Genomic DNA, 22,936 nt, shown 5'->3' with positions numbered 1-22,936 from the left:
GCAGGGGTATTGGACAAGTTGTGAGCAGACCTTCTGCAGTGTTCTATGTTCTTATGTGGGATAGCGATGAAGAAGTTTCTTGGCAAGTGGTTCAGCTATGTCATAGAAGCCATTGTTCTGGTTGAAATTGTTGGTTATAGAGATAAGCGATGATGCCAGGATTCTTCGGTATTGAGTGTTGTCTTCTGTGGCGATAAGTCTTGAGTTTCTGTAGTTAATTTTCTGTAGTTAAATGAGGTCGAACCCTCAATCCAGTTCACACTTGAAGAAGAAGTTGACAACACTCTTCCTTTCCTTGATGTTCTTCTCTGCAAAACTGACCATGAACTTCGTTTCAAAGTCTATCGAAAACCAACCAAAACGATCTTCTCCACTTCTACTCTCACCACGACACCAAAACTAAATGTGGTGTAATTATAGGCTTCTTCCTGCGCGCACTCAGAATCTGCAGCAATGAGTTCCTTGGGGAAGAATGCACTATAATTGAACAAGTATTTTCTAAACTCCACTATCCTCGTCACTTCATCCGAGACTGCAGACGGCGGGCATTAAACATCTTCAACACACCTAGAGAAGACACTGCCGAGAAGAGATACATAGTCCTCCCCACCAACTCCATTGCCAAACATGTTTCCAACATCTTTTCCATTACATCATTCCAAGTATCTACCTCCACAACCATGACCATCAAGGACATCACCAGTAGTAGACAGGACAAGCTTCCATCCTCTGCAGGGGTATACATAATCCCTTGTAATGACCAACAAATTATATGTGGGCGAAACATCAAGAGACCTCCAAACACGTATTTCAGAACACCAATACGCAAGCAGGTCTGACGATACAAGGAATGCCTGTGTACAACATCGCAATTCACACAACCATTTAATTAACTACAAAAACTCAAGACTTATCGCCACAGAAGACAACACTCAATATTGAAGAATCCTGGAATCATCGCTTATCTCTATAACCAACAATTTCAACCAGAACAATGGCTTCTATAACATAGCTGAACCACTTGCCAAGAAACTTCATTGCTATCCCACATAAGAACATAGAACACTGCAGAAGGTCTGCTCACAACTTGTCCAATACCCCTGCCAAGCTACCCAAGATTTTAGACTCTATAACCCCACCCAGTAGATCATCAGATGCAGCATTCTCCACCTGACCTCAACATTCTGAACCTGACTATAAATACTCCCGTACCTTTCACCCCAGGTAGATCTGTTTGTGACTTGAAAAAGCTCACTGTGTGGGCGAAACTTTGTCAGTAAAGGATCACATTAAACTGCCTATGTGTTTATGCTTCCATTAGTATTAGACTACCTGAAATGCCCCGGCATGTTAGTGGCTTTCTTTATACTTAACAATGCTTTATAAAATGTAAATCACACATTGTAACCTATGTAAAGAAATAAAATTTGCTTCTCTGTACTACTATTATTACTACTACCACTACTATTACTCTGCTGCTACTGCTACTACTATTAAAACTACATGACTACTAGTAAAACTACATTACTACTAATACTACTACTACTACTATTTAAACTACATTACTACTAATACTAAAACTACATTACTACTACTACTAAAACTACATTACTACTAATACTACTACTACTATTAAAACTACATTACTACTACTACGAAAACTACATTACTACTACTATGTGGCATGCAAAGACTACATAACCTTTATTCGGCGCATGTACACACCCTCATTTACAGGCTATCTCCCCCAACCAGCGAACCAGGTTACTGAGAGTTGATGATGAGGCCCCATCATTCAACTAGTGACCAGGTTCCAGCCAGTAAGAAGATGGTTTTGGCAATCGTAGAGGTTATGTGGGCACCACTCTCCTGTCTGCCCTTGTCATTCCCATTCTAGAGCTGGCTGAAGCACGGTCTGCTATCTTGTGGCTTCTGTTTCTGCCTTGCTTACCGTGGAGTGCACTAATAGCTATCACTGTATATAGTGTACATATTGCTATTCTAAATTGGTGAAGGATAATATAAATCAAAACTTTTCTGCTGTGTTTATTTTGCTCCCTTTACACCCAGGATAACAGGCCATTTGGACTCCTGAGTTGTAATATGGGTAGCCTGTCCGAGAGCTGGAGCTGGACTTAGAGAAAGGGTTGAGCCTAGGGTGAAGCTGGTAGCAGGAACATTGTGCAGCTTGCTGTCTGGCATTGCATTAGCTCTGCCAACGCTTTACAAATTTTGCGTGTCAGTTACTTTGTTATGGTCAGCCTTGCTATTGTGTGATCGTTCAACAGCTCGCTACTAGCTTGTTCGGTGTGCTTGCTTCGCTTCGGTCAATCTTGTAGAACAGTGTGTAGCTTGCTGTCTGGCATTGCTTTACAAATTTTGCGTGTCAGTTGCAGTCAACTTTGCTATTGCGTATTCAACTTGTATGCGTATTCTGCAATCGTACTGTGCATAGCTAAGCGTGTTCTGCAAATTAACGTGTTACATTGGGGTATTCTGCAATCGTACTGTGCATAGTAATCTGAAACCAAGACAACAGTGCATAAGTGTTCGCAATAAAGCTAATAGAATCCTTGGCTTCATATCAAGAAGCATAAATAATAGGAGTCCTCAGGTTGTTCAACTCTATACATCCTTGGTTAGGCCTCATTTAGATTATGCTGCACAGTTTTGGTCACCGTATTACAGGATGGATATAAATTCTCTGGAAAATGTACAAAGGAGGATGACAAAGTTGATCCCATGTATCAGAAACCTTCCCTATGAGGATAGACTAAAGGCCCTGAATCTGCACTCTCTAGAAAGACGTAGAATTAGGGGGGATATGATTGAGGTGTATAAATGGAAGACGGGAATAAATAAAGGGGATGTAAATAGTGTGCTGAAAATATCTAGCCTAGACAGGACTCGTAGCAATGGTTTTAAGTTGGAAAAATTCAGATTCAGGAAGGATATAGGAAAGTACTGGTTTGGTAATAGAGTTGTGGATGAGTGGAACAAACTCCCGAGTACAGTTATAGAGGCCAGAACGTTGTGTAGCTTTAAAAATAGGTTGGATAAATACATGAGTGGATGTGGGTGGGTGCGAGTTGGACCTGATAGCTTGTGCTACCAGGTCGGTTGCCATGTTCCTCCCTTAAGTCAATGTGACCTGACCTGACTAGGTTGGGTGCATTGGCTTAAGCCGGTAGGAGACTTGGACCTGCCTCGCATGGGCCAGTAGGCCTTCTGCAGTGTTCCTTCGTTCTTATGTTCTTATAGCGAATAACTTATGCCACCTAAACGAGTCAGACGTCTGGTGTCGGCATATACTTTGCATAACCTACCTACCTAAATTGTCCCTACAGCGTTGTTGGCAAATTGCTCGTTCCATTGGCATTAAATATAAACACACGCTCACAGCTGCACAACTGCGTTCACTGATTGCTGACAAACTTCGAGAAGAAGAGATGGCACATCAGACTCCTCCCTCTACGGGAGCTAGGGCAAAAACTACTATGTTCTCTCAGGAGGAAGACGATACACCAACGGAGCAAAATGGTCAGTCTAGTGCAGCAGGGTTGTCTAGAAGTGAATCAGCGGCGTTGGCACTTGAGCTGGCAAAAATCAATCTTGAGCAGACTAGGGAACAGAGAGCATTCGCAAGGGAAGAATTTGATAGGGAAAGAGAAAGGAGGCAGTTTTCGCATTCTGTAAATGATTTTAGTTTACAGAAAGCAGTACAGTTTGTTCCCCACTTCAATGAGGCCGAACCAGAAAATTTTTTCGAAAGCTTCGAAAATCAGGCTCGAGCCTTGAGGTGGCCGGAACAGCATTGGGCATCATTGGTTCATACAGCATTGTTTGGTAAGGCACAGGAATTTATGTCAGTATTAAATGACGCTGAATTTTCTGATTATCAAGTAGTGAAGACCACAGTGTTGGGAGCATATACTGTACATGTATCCCAGCTAAGTACCATAAGCTTTTCAAACTAAGCAGGCGGCAGCTTGGTCAATCCCTGGTGGATTTTGTGAGACAGCAAACCAAAGCTTTTACCAGCTGGTATAAAGCAAGTGGTGTCACCTCCTTTGAGGAGCTGGTACAGTTTATTCTGATTGATAACCTGCTGGAGTCTGTGGGACCAGAGGTTCGAGTCTTTCTGCAGGATCGTGACTTAACCACTGCATTGGAGGCAGCCAGGTTGGCTGATACCTTTGAAACTAACCGCTCCTTGTCCGAGCGGTCCCGTCTCTCTTTTCAACAGCCTGGCATGAGCAGACATCGTCAACCTTAGAGAATGAAGTGCCAGCCGGAGGGAGAACGTCTACGTCAGCCAACTAAGTCACCTGGTGAGCCGAGCTTCTCAACTTATGGTCCACCTGCTGAGAGACAAACTACTCATGGTGCATCTCGACAACAGTATCCAGAGAGACACCAGCCAGAGCGACACCAGTTGCAACGTCCGCAGGGAGTAAAGGGCAAGCCTGTCGTCTGCTTCCTCTGTAACAAAGTAGGTCATATCCGTCCCAACTGCCCCCATAAACCCCAACCCACTGGGAAAATCTCTAATATCCCTAGTAACATGTCCCCTAGAGAAGTAGAAAAAGGTATGGCTCCTTATTATTGCAAGAGTCTTATTTCCCTTCAGGAAAACTCAGAAACAACTGAAGTCAAAACCTTTAGAGATACTGGAGCATATTGCTCACTTATAAGAGAAGGAATATTACCCCTTTCAAAGAACACTTCCTTGAATTCCTCTGTTTTATTGGAAGCATTTGGAGGAGCTATGTATTCTGTCCCTTTGCATAAAATTTATGTACAGTGCAAATATTACACTGGGTACTTGACTGTGGGTGTCTCCAAAGGATTCCCCATGAAAGATGCCATGTCATTACTGGGTAATAACATTACTACTGCTAGTGAGTATCCTGAACCTATAATGATTAATTCTTCTCCGGTGTTGGCCATAACTCAGGCAACATCCCAAGGGTTGTCTGGCGAGAATGTTGACCTATCCTTGGACGACTCCGATCTCGGAATAGCCACTTTGTTTTATGAGGAAAACTGGCCAGAGCCTCATAGATCAAGTGAACAGACCCCGATCAAGCCTTCCTATTCCCAGGTTGCAGGATTGCCATATATATCTGTTTTCATGCCCGAGGGACTATCCTTCCGGGAGGAACAACGAAATGACCCTTCTTTAAAATTCGCCTTTCAGGCAGCCATGGGTAAATCCTCTTTGGATCATCCGGTCAAGTATGAACTTAAAAACGATTATTTGATCTGCACTGAGACTGGTAAGGAGATAGAGGGCCGGCAATTCTCTGACAGGTTAGTGGTTCCAACAAAGTATAGACCTCAATTAAATATAGCTCATAATACTTCATTAGGAGGTCACTTAGGAATTACAAAAACCTTGTATAGAATCACAAAAGAATTTTATTGGCCAAAATTTAAGCAGGATGTGAAGCATCATATTAGGTGTTGCCGAGAATGTCAACAAGTAGGGAAACCTGGACATTCCATTAAACCTGCACCTCTCCAACCTATACCTGCTGATGAAGAACCTTTTGGAGATTTAATTACAGATTGTGTAGGTCCACTACCTAGGTCAAAGTCAGGAAATCAGAACTTATTTACGATTATGGATAGAGTAACCAGATATCCTGAAGCAATTCCCATGCGTAGTATTAATACTAAAGCTATTCTCAAGGCTTTAACCAAATTTATTTCTTGTTTTGGCATTTCCTAAAACTATTCAAAGTGATCAAGGTACTAACTTCACTGCCAAAGCATTTAGGGAAGCATTACTAGGCTAGGGATAATCCACAACTTATCCACTGCCTATCATCCTCAGTCCCAAGGCGCCTTGGAAAGATTCCATCAGACGTTAAAAACCATGATGAGAACTTTTTGCATGCACTTTCCTACAGACTGGGATGAATCACTATCTTTGTTGCTGTTCTCAGTACGAGAGATGGTGCAAGAGTCTACAGGGTATAGTCCGTTTGAGCTGATCTTTGGGCACAATGTACGAGGTTCTCTTCGGGTGCTCAAAGAAGGATGGATGGGAGAAGACGTTAGCTCAACACTCTACAACCGGTCTTCAAGGTTGCAGGTGGCACGTCAAGTTAGCCAAGGCTAACCTAAAGACAGCTCAAAGTAAGACGAAACAGAGGTACGACAGAAGTGCACAATTCCGCTCCTTCCATCCAGGAGACAAGGTGTTGGTGCAGGAACCTATACCTGGCCACACCTTGAAAGCTAGATTTACGGGACCTATGCAGATTGTAAGTAGATTATCTGATGTAAATTATGTGGTAGCTCCCATTGATAAGACCTCAAAAACTAAAACTTACCACATTAATCAATTAAAATCTTTTCATACACCAGATAAAGTCCCAGTAATGACTCTGTCCTCTACCTCTGAGGACGACTCTGATTCTTTGCACTCTATCTCTGAAATAAATGTTAAACTTTCAAATTCTGTCCTCCTCAAGGATTCTAGTCCTTTAATGGAGGGACTATCTGAAATGCAAGCAACAAGTTTAACTGACCTTCTACAGTCATATCCTAATATTTTTTCGGATGTGCCGAAAAAATGTACATTAGGTTATCATGATGCAGATGTGGGAAACTCTAACCCTATTAAACTCTCCCCCTACAGAGCTAATCCTGAAAAGCAGAAGCTACTTCTGCAGGAAGTAGAATTTCTGTTAGAGCATGGTTTAGTGGAGGAGTCATCTAGTCCATGGGCTTCACTGTGCATCCTTGTTAAGAAGGCTGATGGAGGGTTTCGTATGTGTACAGACTACCGTAAGGTGAATGAGGTCACAATTACAGATGCTTACCCTCTTCCTCGTCTGGATGACGTAATTGACTTTGTGGGTAAGGCTACTTTTGTGTCAAAGTTAGATCTCCTTAAAGGTTATCATCAGGTACCTTTGACGGATAAGGCGAAGGAAATCTCTGCCTTCGTAATTCCAGGTCATTATCAATACACAGTTACCCCCTTCTGAATGAAAAATTCCCCCTCTTCATTCCAGAAACTTATCCATCAGGCTATTAAAGGACTTGAAGGCACGGCAGCGTACCTAGATGATATTGTTGTGGTGTCTGATACTTGGGATCAACACCTACTTAGACTTAAGGCTCTTTTTGAGACCTTTCAGAGTTCCCATTTAACAGTTAATTTATCTAAATCTTCCTTTGGCCAGGCCACTGTCACTTTTCTAGGCCATGAAGTAGGTAGTGGTAAAGTTGCACCTAAACTTGCTAAAGTTCTTGCTATTAAAGATTATCCAGTTCCTCATGATAGGAAATCTCTTCAACGTTTCCTAGGCATGATAGGATTTTACAGAAGATTCTGTAAGAATTTCTCAGATATTGTAGCCCCTCTTACCAGTCACAAAGTTCCCTTTAATTGGACCCCAGATTGTAACAACGCTTTTGATAAAGCAAACAGATTATTGTGTACTGCACCCATTCTTTTGTCTCCAGACTTCTCCAAACCTTTTTCATTACAGGTTGATGCTTGAGAGTCTGGGGTTGGGGCAGTACTATTGCAAAACGGGAACGAGGAGTTGCAGCCTGTAGCCTTCTTTTCAGCCAAGTTCCAGCCGCATCAGAGGGCTTACTCTACCAATGAAAAAGAAGCCCTCGCGCTGGTACTGGCTTTGGAGCATTTCGATGTTTATGTGGGCCAGACATCGCAAGTGGTCACCGTCTACAGTGATCACAATCCTCTAGTATATCTCCAAACCATGAAGAACCACAACACAAGGCTCATGTGCTGGACGCTAAGGCTGCAGCCCTATAATATTACCATTAAACATATTGCCGGCAAAGAAAATATGTTGGCAGACACTTTATCTAGAGTCTAATACCATTACTTACTTAGGTTAGGATGTTAGGTTACTTGTGGTAACCCCTTTTAAGCTCTTTTTTTTTTATCCCCTGGTGTGGGGTTTTTTTTTTAGTGAGGGGATGCGGGCTACCGTCCGCCTGTATCTTGGACCTATGCTAGCCCGACTGACTGCTGTCTCACTCTGAGTTTAGGGTTTGGCTTTTGGTCATGAGAAAGCTGAGCTCTAAGAGTTGGATGGTGGAGAGGAAAGGAGGTCCCATTATTTTGTGCCATGGTGGCACGGTTACCACTGGGAGGTGGCAGCCTAATCCTGAGCCTTCTCGGGGTGGGGGTGTGGCATACAGAGAGTATGTAACCTTTATTCGGCGCACGTACACACCCTCATTTACAGGCTATCTCCCCCAACCAGCGAACCAGGTTACTGAGAGTTGAAGATGAGGCCCCGTCGTTCAACTAGTGACCAGGTTCCAGCCAATAAGAAGATGGTTTTGGCAATCGCAGAGGTTATGTGGGCACCACTCTCCTGTCTGCCCTTGTCATTCCCATTCTAGAGCTGGCTGAAGCACGGTCTGCTATCTTGTGGCTTCTGTTTCTGCCTTGCTTACCGTGGAGTGCACTAATAGCTATCACTGTATATAGTGTACATATTGCTGTTCTAAACTGGTGAAGGATAATATATATCAAAACTTTTCTGCTGTGTTTATTTTGCTCCCTTTACACCCAGGATAACAGGCCATTTGGACTCCTGGGTTGTAATATACAAAAACTAAATTACTACAACTAATACCATTAAAACTACATTACTACTACTACTAAAACTACATTACTACTACTACTAAAACTACATTACTACTACTACTAAAACTACATTACTACTACTAAAACTACATTACTACTACTACTATTACAGGTTCTCCATCACAAATCCGGCATCATTGGGACCTGTAGTTTGCCGGATTACCGAGTTTGCCGAATTAAGGAGTGGTTAGGTTAGAATACACTTAAAAAAATTAACCAACTTGACTTACACAGTTCATTGAACATTGGCAAAAATCGAACATTTCTGCTACTTTGAGCTCAATTTCAAGGTACTTTTCATCATGAAAGCAATCAAAATCATGTCTATTTCTGTAATATATCTTCCATTCTATCAAATGAGTCCAAAAAATGAGAATACAACCATAAAAACCATACGAAAATATACCACAAAGAGGCGGCTAATGGCTGAGAAGTGAACTCCCTTATTTATCGTCCGTCTTTTTTATTTTTGTTGTACATTAAGAAGCATCTTTCCATCATACATTGCCCAAGTTTCAATAAGACAACCCAACAAACAACCGAAAAAAAAAAATATTTTACCAAAAATCGTATATGGCAAGCCCAAGCCAGGTACTGGAAATAAGTCACATTGTCTGACTTTTCTGGGTTATCCTAGGTTCTCTATACATACACTGCTATGTATCATAATCTACATAACTGTATTTGTGTATACCTGAATAAACTTGTTTATTTTCTAGTCTGTCAACTGAGTACAAGAAACCACCCATTTACTTATTTCAACTACCCAATAAAGTGGTCAGAAATTGGCAATTTGGCCAATTTCACACAAATTTCAACAGATGCCAATTTCAAAATAGGGTCCAGAATAAACAATGCAGACATTCCTGGCACTAAAATAACATTTTCTCTGTTCATTAGTCATGGCTACAGACCCCTCTTATATTACTCTTGCTTACCATTTGGAATTTTTATTCACAAAAAAAAAAAAAAATAGAAGATTTACTGTTATGCAGACTGCTGCATTATTTTAATAATTGAATAAATAATATAAATAATAAATAATATTGAATAAATAATAAATAAACATTTTGAGGAACTTTTAAATGTTGAGGAAGAAAGGGAGGCGGTAATTTCATGCACTGGCCAGGGAGGTATACCATCTTTTAGGAGTGAAGAAGAGCAGAATGTAAGTGTGGTGGAGGTACGTGAGGCATTATGTAGAATGAAAGGGGGTAAAGCAGCTGGAACTGATGGGATCATGACAGAAATGTTAAAAGCAGGGGTGGATATAGTGTTGCAGTGGTTGGTACTTTTGTTTAATAAATGTATGAAAGAGGGGAAGGTACCTAGGGATTGGCGGAGAGCATGTATAGTCCCCTTATATAAAGGGAAAGGGGACAAAAGAGATTGTAAAAATTATAGAGGAATAAGTTTACTGAGTACACCAGGAAAAGTATACGGTAGGGTTATAATTGAAAGAATTAGAGGTAAGACAGAATGTAGGATTGTGGATGAGCAGGGAGGCTTCAGAGTGGGTAGGGGATGTGTAGATCAAGTGTTTACATTTAAGCATATATGTGAACAGTATTTAGATAAAGGTAGGGAAGTTTTTATTGCATTTATGGATTTAGAAAAGGCATATGATAGAGTGGATAGAGGAGCAATGTGGCAGATGTTGCAAGTATATGGAATAAGTGGTAAGTTACTAAATGCTGTAAAGAGCCTTTATGAGGATAGTGAGGCTCAGGTTAGGGTGTGTAGAAGAGAGGGAGATTACTTCCCGGTAAAAGTAGGTCTTAGACAGGGATGTGTAATGTCACCATGGTTGTTTAATATATTTATAGATGGGGTTGTAAAAGAAGTAAATGCTAGGGTGTTCGGGAGAGGGGTGGGATTAAATTATGGGGAATCAAATTCAAAATGGGAATTGACACAGTTACTTTTTGCTGATGATACTGTGCTCATGGGAGATTCTAAAGAAAAATTGCAAAGGTTAGTGGATGAGTTTGAGAATGTGCATAAAGGTAGACAGTTGAAAGTGAACATAGAAAAGAGTAAGGTGATGAGGGTATCAAATGATTTAGATAAAGAAAAATTGGATATCAAATTGGGGAGGAGGAGTATGGAAGAAGTGAATATTTTCAGATACTTGGGAGTTGACGTGTCGGCGGATGAATTTATGAAGGATGAGGTTAATCATAGAATTGATGAGGGAAAAAAGGTGAGTGGTGCGTTGAGGTATATGTGGAGTCAAAAAACGTTATCTATGGAGGCAAAGAAGGGAATGTATGAAAGTATAGTAGTACCAACACTCTTATATGGATGTGAAGCTTGGGTGGTAAATGCAGCAGCGAGGAGACGGTTGGAGGCAGTGGAGATGTCCTGTCTAAGGGCAATGTGTGGTGTAAATATTATGCAGAAAATTCGGAGTGTGGAAATTAGGAGAAGGTGTGGAGTTAATAAAAGTATTAGTCAGAGGGCAGAAGAGGGGTTGTTGAGGTGATTTGGTCAATTAGAGAGAATGGATCAAAGTAGAATGACATGGAAAGCATATAAATCTATAGGGGAAGGAAGGAGGAGTAGGGGTCGTCCTCGAAAGGGTTGGAAAGAGGGGGTAAAGGAGGTTTTGTGGGCGAGGGGCTTGGATTTCCAGCAAGCGTGCATGAGCGTGTTAGATAGGAGTGAATGGAGACGAATGATACTTGGGACCTGACGACCTGTTGGAGTGTGAGCAGGGTAATATTTAGTGAAGGGATTCAGGGAAACCTGTTATTTTCTTATAGTGGGACTTGAGTCCTGGAAATGGGAAGTACAATGCCTGCACTTTAAAGGAGGGGTTTGGGATATTGGCAGTTTGGAGGGATATGTTGTGTATCTCTATACGTATATGCTTCTAAACTGCTGTATTCTGAGCACCTCTGCAAAAGCAGTGATAATGTGTGAGTGTGGTGAAAGTGTTGAATGATGATGAATGTATTTTCTTTTTGGGGATTTTCTTTCTTTTTTGGGTCACCCTGCCTCGGTGGGAGACGGCCGACTTGTTGGGGGGGGGGGGGGATAATGTCAAGCCATTCTTGACTGGCAGGCGGATAGGTATTGGATGGTGACATCATTTGTTTACTCTTGAGCTTCGCTAAAGAATAGAACATTTTTGCTACTGTGAGCGCAATTTCAAGGTACTTTTCGCCATGAAAGCAATCAAAATCATATCTATTTCTGTAATAAATCTTTCATTCTATCAAATGAGACCGAAAAAATGAGAATATAACCATAACACCCATACAAAAATATACCGCTAAGCGGCCACTAATGGCTGAGAAGTGAACTCCGCTATTTATGGTCTGATTTCTTTCATCTTTGGTGTACGTAAAGAAGTATCTTTCCATCATACATTGCCCAAGTTTGAATAAGATAACCCAAGAAACAACTGAGAAAATAATATAATAATAATAATAATAATAATAATAATAAAAATATCTTTATTTACTAAATGTACATGTACAAGGTATACAGGCCTAGCTGACATCAGTGACATACTACTGTATGGAAAGCCACTTGTAATGCTGAGTATTTCAAGAAAATCAGGTCAGTGTCCCAGGATAACACCCACACTAGTCGGCTAACACCCAGGTACCCATTTACTGATGGGTAAATATAGACAACAGGTGTAAAGAAACATGCCTAATGTTTCTACCCAGGCTGGGAATCGAATATTTACCAAAAATCATATATGGCTAACCCAAGCCAGGTACTAAAAATAAGCCACGTTGACTTTTTTTGGGTTATCCTAGGTTCTCTACACATATGCTGCTACACATATGAAGAGGGTTGGAATAGTTTTAAAAATGCAGTATTAGAATGTGGGGCAGAAGTTTGTGGTTATAGGAGGGTGGGGGCAGGAGGAAAGAGGAGTGATTGGTGGAATGATGAAGTAAAGGGTGTGATTAAAGAGAAAAAGGCAGCTTATGAGAGGTTTTTACAAAGCAGAAGTGTTATAAGAAGAGCAGAGTATATGGAGAGTAAAAGAAAGGTAAAGAGAGTGGTGAGAGAGTGCAAAAGGAGAGCAGATGATAGAGTGGGAGAGGCACTGTCAAGAAATTTTAATGAAAGTAAGAAAAAAATTTGGAGTTAAACAAGTTAAGAAAGCCTAGGGAAAGTATGGATTTGTCAGTTAAAAACAGAGCAGGGGAGTTAGTAGATGGGGAGATGGAGGTATTAGGTAGATGGCGAGAATATTTTGAGGAACTTTTAAAGGTTAAGGAAGAGAGGCAGTAATTTCATGCACTGGTCAGGGAGGTATACCATCTTTTAGGAGTGAAGAAGAGCAGAATGTAAGTGTGGGGGAGGTGTGTGAGGCATTATGTAGAATGAAAGGGGGTAAAGCAGCTGGAACTGATGGGATCATGACAGAAATGTTAAAAGCAAGGGGAGATATAGTGTTGGAGTGGTTGGTACTTCTGTTTAATAAATGTATGAAAGAGGGGAAGGTACCAAGGGATTGGCAGAGAGCATGTATAGCCCCTTTATATAAAGGGAAAGAGGACAAAAGAGACTGTAAAAATTATAGAGGAATAAGTTTACTGAGTATACCAGGAAAAGTGTACGGTAGGGTTATAATTGAAAGAATTAGAGGTAAGACAGAATGTAGGATTGCGGATGAGCAAGGAGGCTTCAGAGTGGGTAGGGGGTATGTAGATCAAGTGTTTACATTGAAGCATATATGTGAACAGTATTTAGATAAAGGTAGGGAAGTTTTTATTGCATTTATGGATTTAGAAAAGGCATATGATAGAGTGGATAGAGGAGCAATGTGGCAGATGTTGCAAGTACAGTGGACCCCCGCATAGCGACTTTAATCCGTGCAAGAGGGCTCATTGTTATGCAAAATGATTGGTATGCGAATGAATTTTCCCCATAAGAAATAATGGAAATCAAATTAATCCATGCAAGACACCCAAAAGTATGAAAAAAAAAATTTTACCACATGAAATATACATTTTCCTACACACAAAGAGAAGGATACATGCACAATAGTAGAGTAGTACATGCACAATATATATTGTGCATGTACTACTCTACTAAATGAAGAATAAATGACACTTACTTTTATTGAAGATGCAGCAATGACTGATGAAACAGTGTGTCCTGGGAGTGCCTTTTCCTCCTGAGTACGTACTGTAGGTCCTGTTTGGTATTTTCTTCCAGAACAGGCCTTATCACACTGTGTATGCCACTACGATTCTTAAATCTCTCAAACCAACCTTTGCTGGCTCTAAATTCACCAATATGAGCACTAGTTCCAGGCATTTTTCCCTGTTCCCCTGGGTGTTAGTCGACTGGTGTGGGTTGCATCCTGGGAGACAAGATTAAGGACCCCAATGGAAATAAGTTAGACAGTCTTCGATGACACTGACTTTTTTGGGTTATCCTGGGTGGCAAATCCTCTGGGGTTAATTGTTTCTTGGTATTCTCAATAAGCCACACCAACAACGGTGCTACAGTAGCAGCAGCAGCAGCTGACAGTGCTACAGCAGCAGCAGACGATGCTACAGCAGCAGCAGACGGTACTACAGCAGCAGCTGACGGTGGTACAGCAGCAGCAGCAGCAGACAGTGCTACAGCAGCAGCAGACGATGCTACAGCAGCAGCAGATGGTACTACAGCAGCAGCAGCAGCAGCAGCTGACGGTGGTACAACAGCAGCAGCAGCTGACGGTGCTACAGCAGCAGCTGACAGTGCAGCAGCAGCAGCATCTGACAGTGCTACAGCAGCAGCAGATGATGCTACAGCAGCAGCAGACGGTACTACAGCAGCAGCAGACGGTACTACAGCAGGAGCAGCAGCAGCAGCAGCTGACGGTGATACAACAGCAGCAGCAGCTGACGGTGCTACAGCAGCAGCAGCAGCTGACAGTGCAGCAGCAGCAGCAGCTGATGGTGGTACAGCAGCAGCAGCAGCTGTACCACCAATAGTAGTGATGGTTGATTGGGGTTTATTATACAACCTGGCCAGCTCGGAGACACGCACTCCACTTTCATACTTATCAATGATCTTTTTCTTCATCTCTATAGTAATTCTCACGCTTATTGCTGTAGGGTTGGCACTAGAAGCTTTCTTGGGGCCCATGGTCACTTATTTTGCAGATAAAATCACCAAAAACACTGTAATAATATGAAATGTTCCGATTGTATGCTTGGATGTTACCGCGGAGGCTGGCTGGTAAACAATGCCACCGGCGGCACATGTGAGGCTGGCTAAGGGCGCACATTGGACGCGTCTCAGACGAACAGCGGTGAGCAGGTTTTTGAGCGGTATGCGAGGCAAAATTTTTGCGATAAAAGCGAGCGGTATGTGGATTGAACGTTATGTGATGCCGACGGTATGCGGGGGTCCACTGTATATGGAATAGGTGGTAAGTTATTAAATGCTGTAAAGAGTTTTTATGAGGATAATGAGGCTCAGGTTAGGGTGTGTAGAAGAGAGGGAGATTACTTCCCAGTAAAAGTAGGTCTTAGACAGGGATGTGTAACGTCACCATGGTTGTTTAATATATTTATAGATGGGGTTGTAAAGCAAGTAAATGCTAGGGTGTTCGGGAGAGGGATGGGATTAAATTTTGGGGAATCAAATTCAAAATGGGAATTGACACAGTTACTTTTTGCTGATGATACTGTGCTTATGGGAGATTCTAAAGAAAAATTGCAAAGGTTAGTGGATGAGTTTGGGAATGTGTGTAGAGGTAGAAAGTTGAAAGTGAACATAGAAAAGAGTAAGGTGATGAGGGAATCAAATGATTTAGATAAAGAAAAATTGGATATCAAATTGGGGAGGAGGAGTATGGAAGAAGTGAATGTTTTCAGATACTTGGGAGTTGATGTGTCGGCGGATGGATTTATGAAGGATGAGGTTAATCATAGAATTGATGAGGGAAAAAAGGCGAGTGGTGCGTTTAGGTATATGTGGAGTCACAAAAACGTTATCTATGGAGGCAAAGAAGGGAATGTATGAAAATATAGCAGTACCAACACTCTTATATAGGTGTGAAGCTTGGGTGGTAAATGCAGCAGCGAGGAGATGGTTGGAGGCAGTGGAGATGTCTTGTTTAAGGGCAATGTGTGGTGTAAATATTATGCAGAAAATTCGGAGTGTGGAAATTAGGAAAAGGTGTGGAGTTAATAAAAGTATTAGTCAGAGGGCAAAAGAGGGGTTGTTGAGGTGGTTTGGTCATTTAGAGAGAATGGATCAAAGTAGAATGACATGGAAAGCATATAAATCTATAGAGGAAGGAAGGGGGGGTAGGGGTCGTCCTCGAAAGGGTTGGAGAGAGGGGGTAAAGGAGGTTTTGTGGGCAAGGGGCTTGGACTTCCAGCAAGCATGCGTGAGCGTGTTAGATAGGAGTGAATGGAGACGAATGGTACTTGGGACCTGATGATCTGTTGGAGTGTGAGCAGGGTAATATTTAGTGAAGGGATTCAGGGAAACCAGTTATTTTCATATAGTTGGACTTGAGTCCTGGAAATGGGAAGTACAATGCCTGCACTTTAAATGAGAGGTTTGGGATATTGACAGTTTGGAGGGATATGTTGTGTATCTTTATACGTATATGCTTCTAAACTGTTGTATCCTGAGCACCTCTGCAAAAACAGTGACAATGTGTGAGTGTGGTGAAAGTGTTGAATGATTATGAAAGTATTTTCTTTTTGGGGATTTTCTTTCTTTTTTGGGTCACCCTGCCTTGGTGGGAGACGGCCGACTTGTTGAAAAAAAAACAAAAAAAAATTAGTTTCATGTTTATGGTGCAGTACGAGTGTATATCACAGTTAGCCCTGTGCTACACTCTGTTTTCTCTAATGTAAGCCCCAAGACAGGGATAGGAGAATGGTACAGTGGACCCCCGCTTACCGATCACCTCCCAATGCGACGAATTATGTAAGTGTATTTATGTAAGTGCGTTTGTACGTGTATGTTTGGGGGTCTGAAATGGACTAATCTACTTCACAAAATTCCTTATGGGAACAAATTCGGTCAGTACTGGCACCTGAACATACTTCTGGAATGCAAAAATATAGTTAACCAGGGGTCCACTGTATTTGTATACCATATCCTCTTCATACCTGTCGAACTGCTCGGTATTATGCCAATTATTCATTCTGGAGTATTTAACATTTTTAATGTTATTTATATTGTTTATTATGTCTTATTAGATCAATTGTGATAGGCAAATAAGCTGTAGTGTTGATATTAGCATAATAATAAAGCATATTCTCCTGCTTCATGAGACTGAGCTCATGGCAACCAACAGTGGCTTCAAAGCCACCTTATCTTTAATGGATAATGTACTGTGTCGGTGCTTTACATAATGAGAAGCATTTCTTTTATTCATTGGAACCACGGCTAGGGCTAAAAGCAAGCAGGTTAAAACAATAAATGGAGAAAAAGAAATTGGAATGACTTATGCAGCAAGTAACGCCACCAAACAGTACCAGCAGGTTGGTGTGGCGACCCTGGAAACTTGAAATTATGCTAGTCAAAATTAGTGCCGAATAACTGAAGGAACCGAATAACTGATTGCCGGATTTGTGATGGCAGACCTGTACTACTATTACTAAAACCACATTACTACTACTACTACTATTGTTAAAACTAAATTACTACTACTACTAAAACTACATTAAAAATACTACTAAAACTACATTACCACTACTAAAACTACATTACTACTACTACTAAAACTACATTACCACTACTAAAACTACATTACTACTATTACCACTATTAAACTATATTACTACTACAAAAACTACATTACTACTACTACTAAAACTACATTACTATTAAAACTACATCACTATTACTAAAACTACATTACTACTACTACTATTACTAAAACTATATTACTACTAAAACTATACAACTACTACTATTTTTTTTTTTATCACACTGGCCGATTCCCACCAAGGCAGAGTGGCCCGAAAAAGAAAAACAACTACTACTAAAACTATATTACTACTACTACTACTAAAACTACATTACTACTAAAACTATACAACTACAGTACTACTACTACTAAAACTAATTACTACTAAAACTATATTACTACTAAAACTACAGTACTACTACTATTAAAACTACATTACTACTACTACTAAAACTACATTACTACTAATAAAACTAATTACTACTACTAAAACTACATTACTACTACTACTACTAATCCTACAACACTACTACTACTAAAACTACAATACTACTAAAATACTACTACTACTAAAACTACAATACTACTACTACTAAAATTACATTACTACTACTACTAAACCTATAACACTACTACTACTACTACTAAAACTACAATACTACTACTAAAACTACAATACCACTACTACTACTACTAAAACTACATTACTACTACTACTAAAACTGCATTACTACTACTAAAAGTACATTACCACTACTAAAAGTACATTACCACTACTAAAAGTACATTACCACTACTAAAAGTACATTACCACTACTAAAAGTACATTACCACTACTAAACCTACATTACCACTACTAAACCTACATTACCACTACTAAAAGTACATTACCACTACTAAAAGTACATTACCACTACTATAAGTACATTACCACTACTAAAAGTACATTACCACTACTAAAAGTACATTACCACTACTAAAAGTACATTACCACTACTAAAAGTACGTTACCACTACTAAAAGTACATTACCACTACTAAAAGTACATTACCACTACTAAAAGTACATTACCACTACTAAAAGTACATTACCACTACTAAAAGTACATTACCACTACTAAAAGTACATTACCACTACTAAACCTACATTACCACTACTAAACCTACATTACCACTACTAACACTACATTACCACTACTAAAAGTACATTACCACAACTAAAAGTACATTACCACTACTAAAAGTACATTACCACTACTAAAACTACATTACCACTACTAAAACTACATTACTACTAAAGCTACATTACTACTAAAACTATATTACTATTAAAACTACATCACTACTAAAACTACATTACTACTGCTAAAACTACATTACATTACTACTACAAAACTACATTACCACCACTACTACTACTACAGCTGCTACCAGCATCAGCAATATTTATCTTCTTTACTCTTCCTGGGGTCAACTGAGACCTGGCAATGTTTAAGGATGATCTAAACCTCATCATCAGTATCCTCTCCTACATGAAGGTTATTTGTGAACACTTTCATATTATAAAAAAGGATCAGTTAGGTTAGAAATTCTTGGGGTCACTGAACATTAAAATAGTTACCATCAGGGTTGATTGGTGGTGGATCAGGGCCAATTTTCTCAAAATTTATAACAACACCACTTTGAACTTTCTGCACCAGGCTGTCTATGCACTGTTGAAACATTCGATGTGAACGTACCGCATATGATCGTCCTGTTAAAAGAAACCTTCTATTACGATATACTTGAAAGAGCGACTCCTGAAATTCAAAATTAAAATGTATATATCCTTAATAGGACATCAATCACTGGAGAGTGAGAAGAGAAGAGGAGAGGAGAGGTGAACAAAATCTGACACTAGTGTTGAAATTTAGTTTTAGATAATAGTGTTTGGGAGTGATACAGTGACAACACTGTGAACCATTAACAGCTGTTCAAGAACAATTGTTTATATGAACACTAATAAAAAAGTAAACCAATTCAAGGGGTTCAAAGACAGAAGTCAATAAAAACAGTTTGTTTTTGGCTGAACAACTATGCTACAACTACAACACTCTTAATAAACTAACATAACATTGTCCAACACAACTAATGACTGAGAGTCTAACATACTAGTACACAACTGATGACTGTCTGATGTACCAGTACACAAATGATGGCTGTATGACATGCTAGTACAGTAGGGCCTTGCTTTATGGCATTTCACCTTATGGTGTTCCGCTAATACAGACATTTCAAATTATGACCAAAACTCTTTATATGGCTCCCCCGCCTGACTTTCTAATACAGTCACCATACCCCACCCGGTTCGTTACATTCTTTGTGAGCACCGCGTGTCTCCATTATGTCCGGAAACTTTCCAAAATTTCAAGTGTTTTAAAGTTATTTCATGTTTTATATATACTCTGATGCCACGCCTAAATATGCTGACCTACTTAATATTACATTGCAAGTATCTTTATTAATAGCTAAAATGAAGATGTTCGACTTTGTAGTAATATATATTCATTATCATCTTCGTCCTGATGTTATTATTGTGTGCATATATTTATATGTTTCCATATTATAGATAAAAATATGGAATGTACACAACTATGTGGCAACCAATTAGTAACGAGTGTTACTGGTAACGTCAAGTATTGCTGCTCAACTCAGAACAAACCACGTGACTAGAACTGATGTCAGAAACGAGTTGCGTGGACTAGGCAGAACACCACCTCTCTTAGTCTCGAGGTCTCAGTTGCTAGCTCATGCACTTTGATTGAGAAACTCACTTCAGTTTAGTGCAACTCTCTCAGTCTCAAAAAGTACAAGTGGATGTTACACTTTCACTTAATACAAAAGCTTTCCTGGGTTTAGAGACTTCTACGACTCTGGTCGGTTAATATGTTGTTAAGTTGTATTCATCTCTGGGTGTAGACATAGTAGCTTTATTCGTCTCTGGGTGTAGACATAGTAGCTTTATTCGTCTCTGGGTGTAAAAACACAGCAACTTTATTCGTCTCTGTGTGTAGACACATTCTTTACAAACTGAGTTGAATATAAGATTATGCATTTAGCATTTACTAATTAGATCTAACAAAAATGATCGCAAATGGATGAACAATAGATTAAAACACCTTATTGGTCAAAAGAGAGGCATACATAGGCATATCAAAAGAGGGGAGGGGCAGTTAAGAAATCAATATACTCAACTAAAGAGAGAAATAAAAGGGATAAGAAAAGCAAAATGGGATTATGAGGCTAAGGTCGCAAGGGATTTGAAGACTAACCCAAAAGGGTTCTTTCAGGTATACAGAGGTAAGATTAGGGACAAGATAGGCCCACTTAAGAGTAACTCAGGTCAAATCACTGATAGTGATAAGGATATGTGTGAAATTTTCAATACTTACTTCCTCTTAGTTTTTACCCAGGAAAATACTAGCAAAATTCCAGATATAATAGATTATGTAGAACAGGATGATAAACTATGCACGATTGAAGTGACTAGTGATACGGTTCTCAGACAAATAGAGAAATTAAAACCTAACAAATCCCCAGGCCCTGATGAACTGTTTGCAAGGGTGTTAAAGAAATGTAATGAGGAACTTTGCATACCTTGGCTAATCTTTTCAACATATCACTGCAAACTCTCATAGTGCCTGATAAATGGCAAATGGCAAATGTAATACCTATTTACAAGGCAGGTGACAGGTCCTTAGCTTCAAACTATAGACCAATAAGCCTTACCTCCATAGTGGGAAAATATATGGAATCAATAATTGCCAAAGCAATTTGTAGGCATCTCGAAAGGGATAAATTGATTAATGAATCTCAGCACTGTTTTACAACGGGGCGTTCCTGTCTTACGAATTTACTAACTTTCTTCACTAAGGTATTTGAGGAGGTAGATCGTGGTATTGAATATGATATTGTGTACATGGACTTCAGTAAGGCTTTCGATAGAGTTCCACATCAGAGGCTAGTGAGGAAACTTGAGGCACACGGAATAGGAGGAGAAATTTTTTCCTGGGTTGAGGTATGGTTGACGAATAGGCAGCAGAGAGTTTGCATATATGGGGAGAAATCAGAATGGGGGAATGTCACAAGCGGTGTTCCACAGGGGTCAGAGTTGGGCCCCTTGTTCACAATCTACATAAACGACATAAATGAGGGAATAAATAGCAACATAAGTAAATTTGCTGGTGACACCAAAATAGGCCGTCCAATTCATTCTAATGAGGACATTACAGCACTCCAGGATGATTTGAATAGACTCATGCAATGGTCAGAGAAGTGGCAGATGCAGTTTAATATAGACAAATGCAAAGTTGTAAATGTTGGACAGGAAAATAACCATGCCACATATAAACTAAATAATGTAGATCTTAATATTACGGATTGCAAAAAGGATTTAGGAGTTCTGGTTAGTAGTAATCTAAAACCAAGACAACAGCGCATTAGTTTTTTCCAATGAAGCTAACAGAATCCTTGGCTTCATATCTAGAAGTATAAATAATAGAAGTCCTCAGGTTATTCTTCGACTATATATATCTTTGGTTAGGCCTCATTTTGATTATGCTGCACAGTTTTGGTCACCGTATTACAGAATGGATATAAATGTACTGGAAAACATACAAAGGAGGATGACAAATTGATTCCATGTATCAGAAATCTTCCCTATGAGGACAGATTGAGGGCTCTGAATCTGCACTCTCTAGAAAGGTGTAGAATTAGGGTGGATATGATTGAAGTGTATACATAAATGGAAAACAGGAATTAATAAAGGGGATGTAAATAGCGTGCTAAAAATATTGAACATAGACAGGACTCACAGCAATGGCTTTAAATTGGAAAAATTCAGATTCAGGAAGGCTATAGGAAAGCACTGGTTTGGTAATAGGGAGGTGGAGGAGTAGAACAATCTCCCGAGTACCGTCACAGATGCAAAGATTTTGTGTAATTTTAAAAATAGGTATGATAAATACATGAGTAGGTGTGGGTGGGTGCGAGTTGGACCTGACTAGTTTGCGCTACTAGGTCGGATGCAGTGCTCCTCCCTTAAGGTCAAGGTATTGGCTTAAGCCGGTGGGAGAATTGGAGCTGCCTCGCATGGACCAGTGGGCTTGTTGCGATGTTCCTTCTTTATGTTATTATGAGGGCAAATATTCTATTAGTGGGATGGATTTGTGAAGGACCTGCCTAGTATGGGCCAACAGGCCTGTTGCAGTGTTCCTCCTTTCTTATGTTCTTATGTTCTATGTCTCTAAGAGATGAGACAAGATCTTTTTTGTATATGTAATGTAAGTACTTAAGTGTAAAAAGAAGAGAGATATCCTTATGTTCCTCTGTTATTATCTTAAACTCACAGTCTGAATCAAGTATTGTACTTTGATTCTTTGCATGCATTCAATCCTGACAATTTTATGATTCCTTGTAAAATAAGCCTTTTATATTATAAAGAATTTCTGGTATGTATGATACATATACATAATAGCTTCATAAGACACCATTAAACTGTCTTAAGCATTCTTGAGATTATAACACACAATATGTTACATTAAACATAATATTTTTTGAAGTTTTTTGAGT

General features: G+C 39.8%; 1 protein-coding gene across 5 annotated transcripts in view; it reads right to left on the bottom strand.

Annotated features, from left to right (window-relative positions):
* IntS6 (integrator complex subunit 6) overlaps nt 1-22,936 on the bottom strand; it is a 438,513-nt gene that overhangs the window by 220,988 nt on the left and 194,589 nt on the right. For 4 of the 5 annotated variants that reach the window (XM_070097997.1, XM_070097998.1, XM_070097999.1 and 1 more), the window contains one exon: nt 18,948-19,079. The exons of the other annotated variant lie outside the window; for it this stretch is intronic. In XM_070097997.1, coding sequence (XP_069954098.1) covers nt 18,948-19,079 — 132 coding nt within the window. The remainder of the gene's footprint in view (nt 1-18,947; nt 19,080-22,936) is intronic. 5 annotated transcript variants of the gene reach the window in all.

Source organism: Cherax quadricarinatus, chromosome 60 (genome assembly GCF_038502225.1).
Source record: "Cherax quadricarinatus isolate ZL_2023a chromosome 60, ASM3850222v1, whole genome shotgun sequence".
NCBI lineage: Eukaryota > Metazoa > Arthropoda > Malacostraca > Decapoda > Parastacidae > Cherax > Cherax quadricarinatus.
This window is presented reverse-complemented; position numbering and strand designations above follow the sequence as displayed.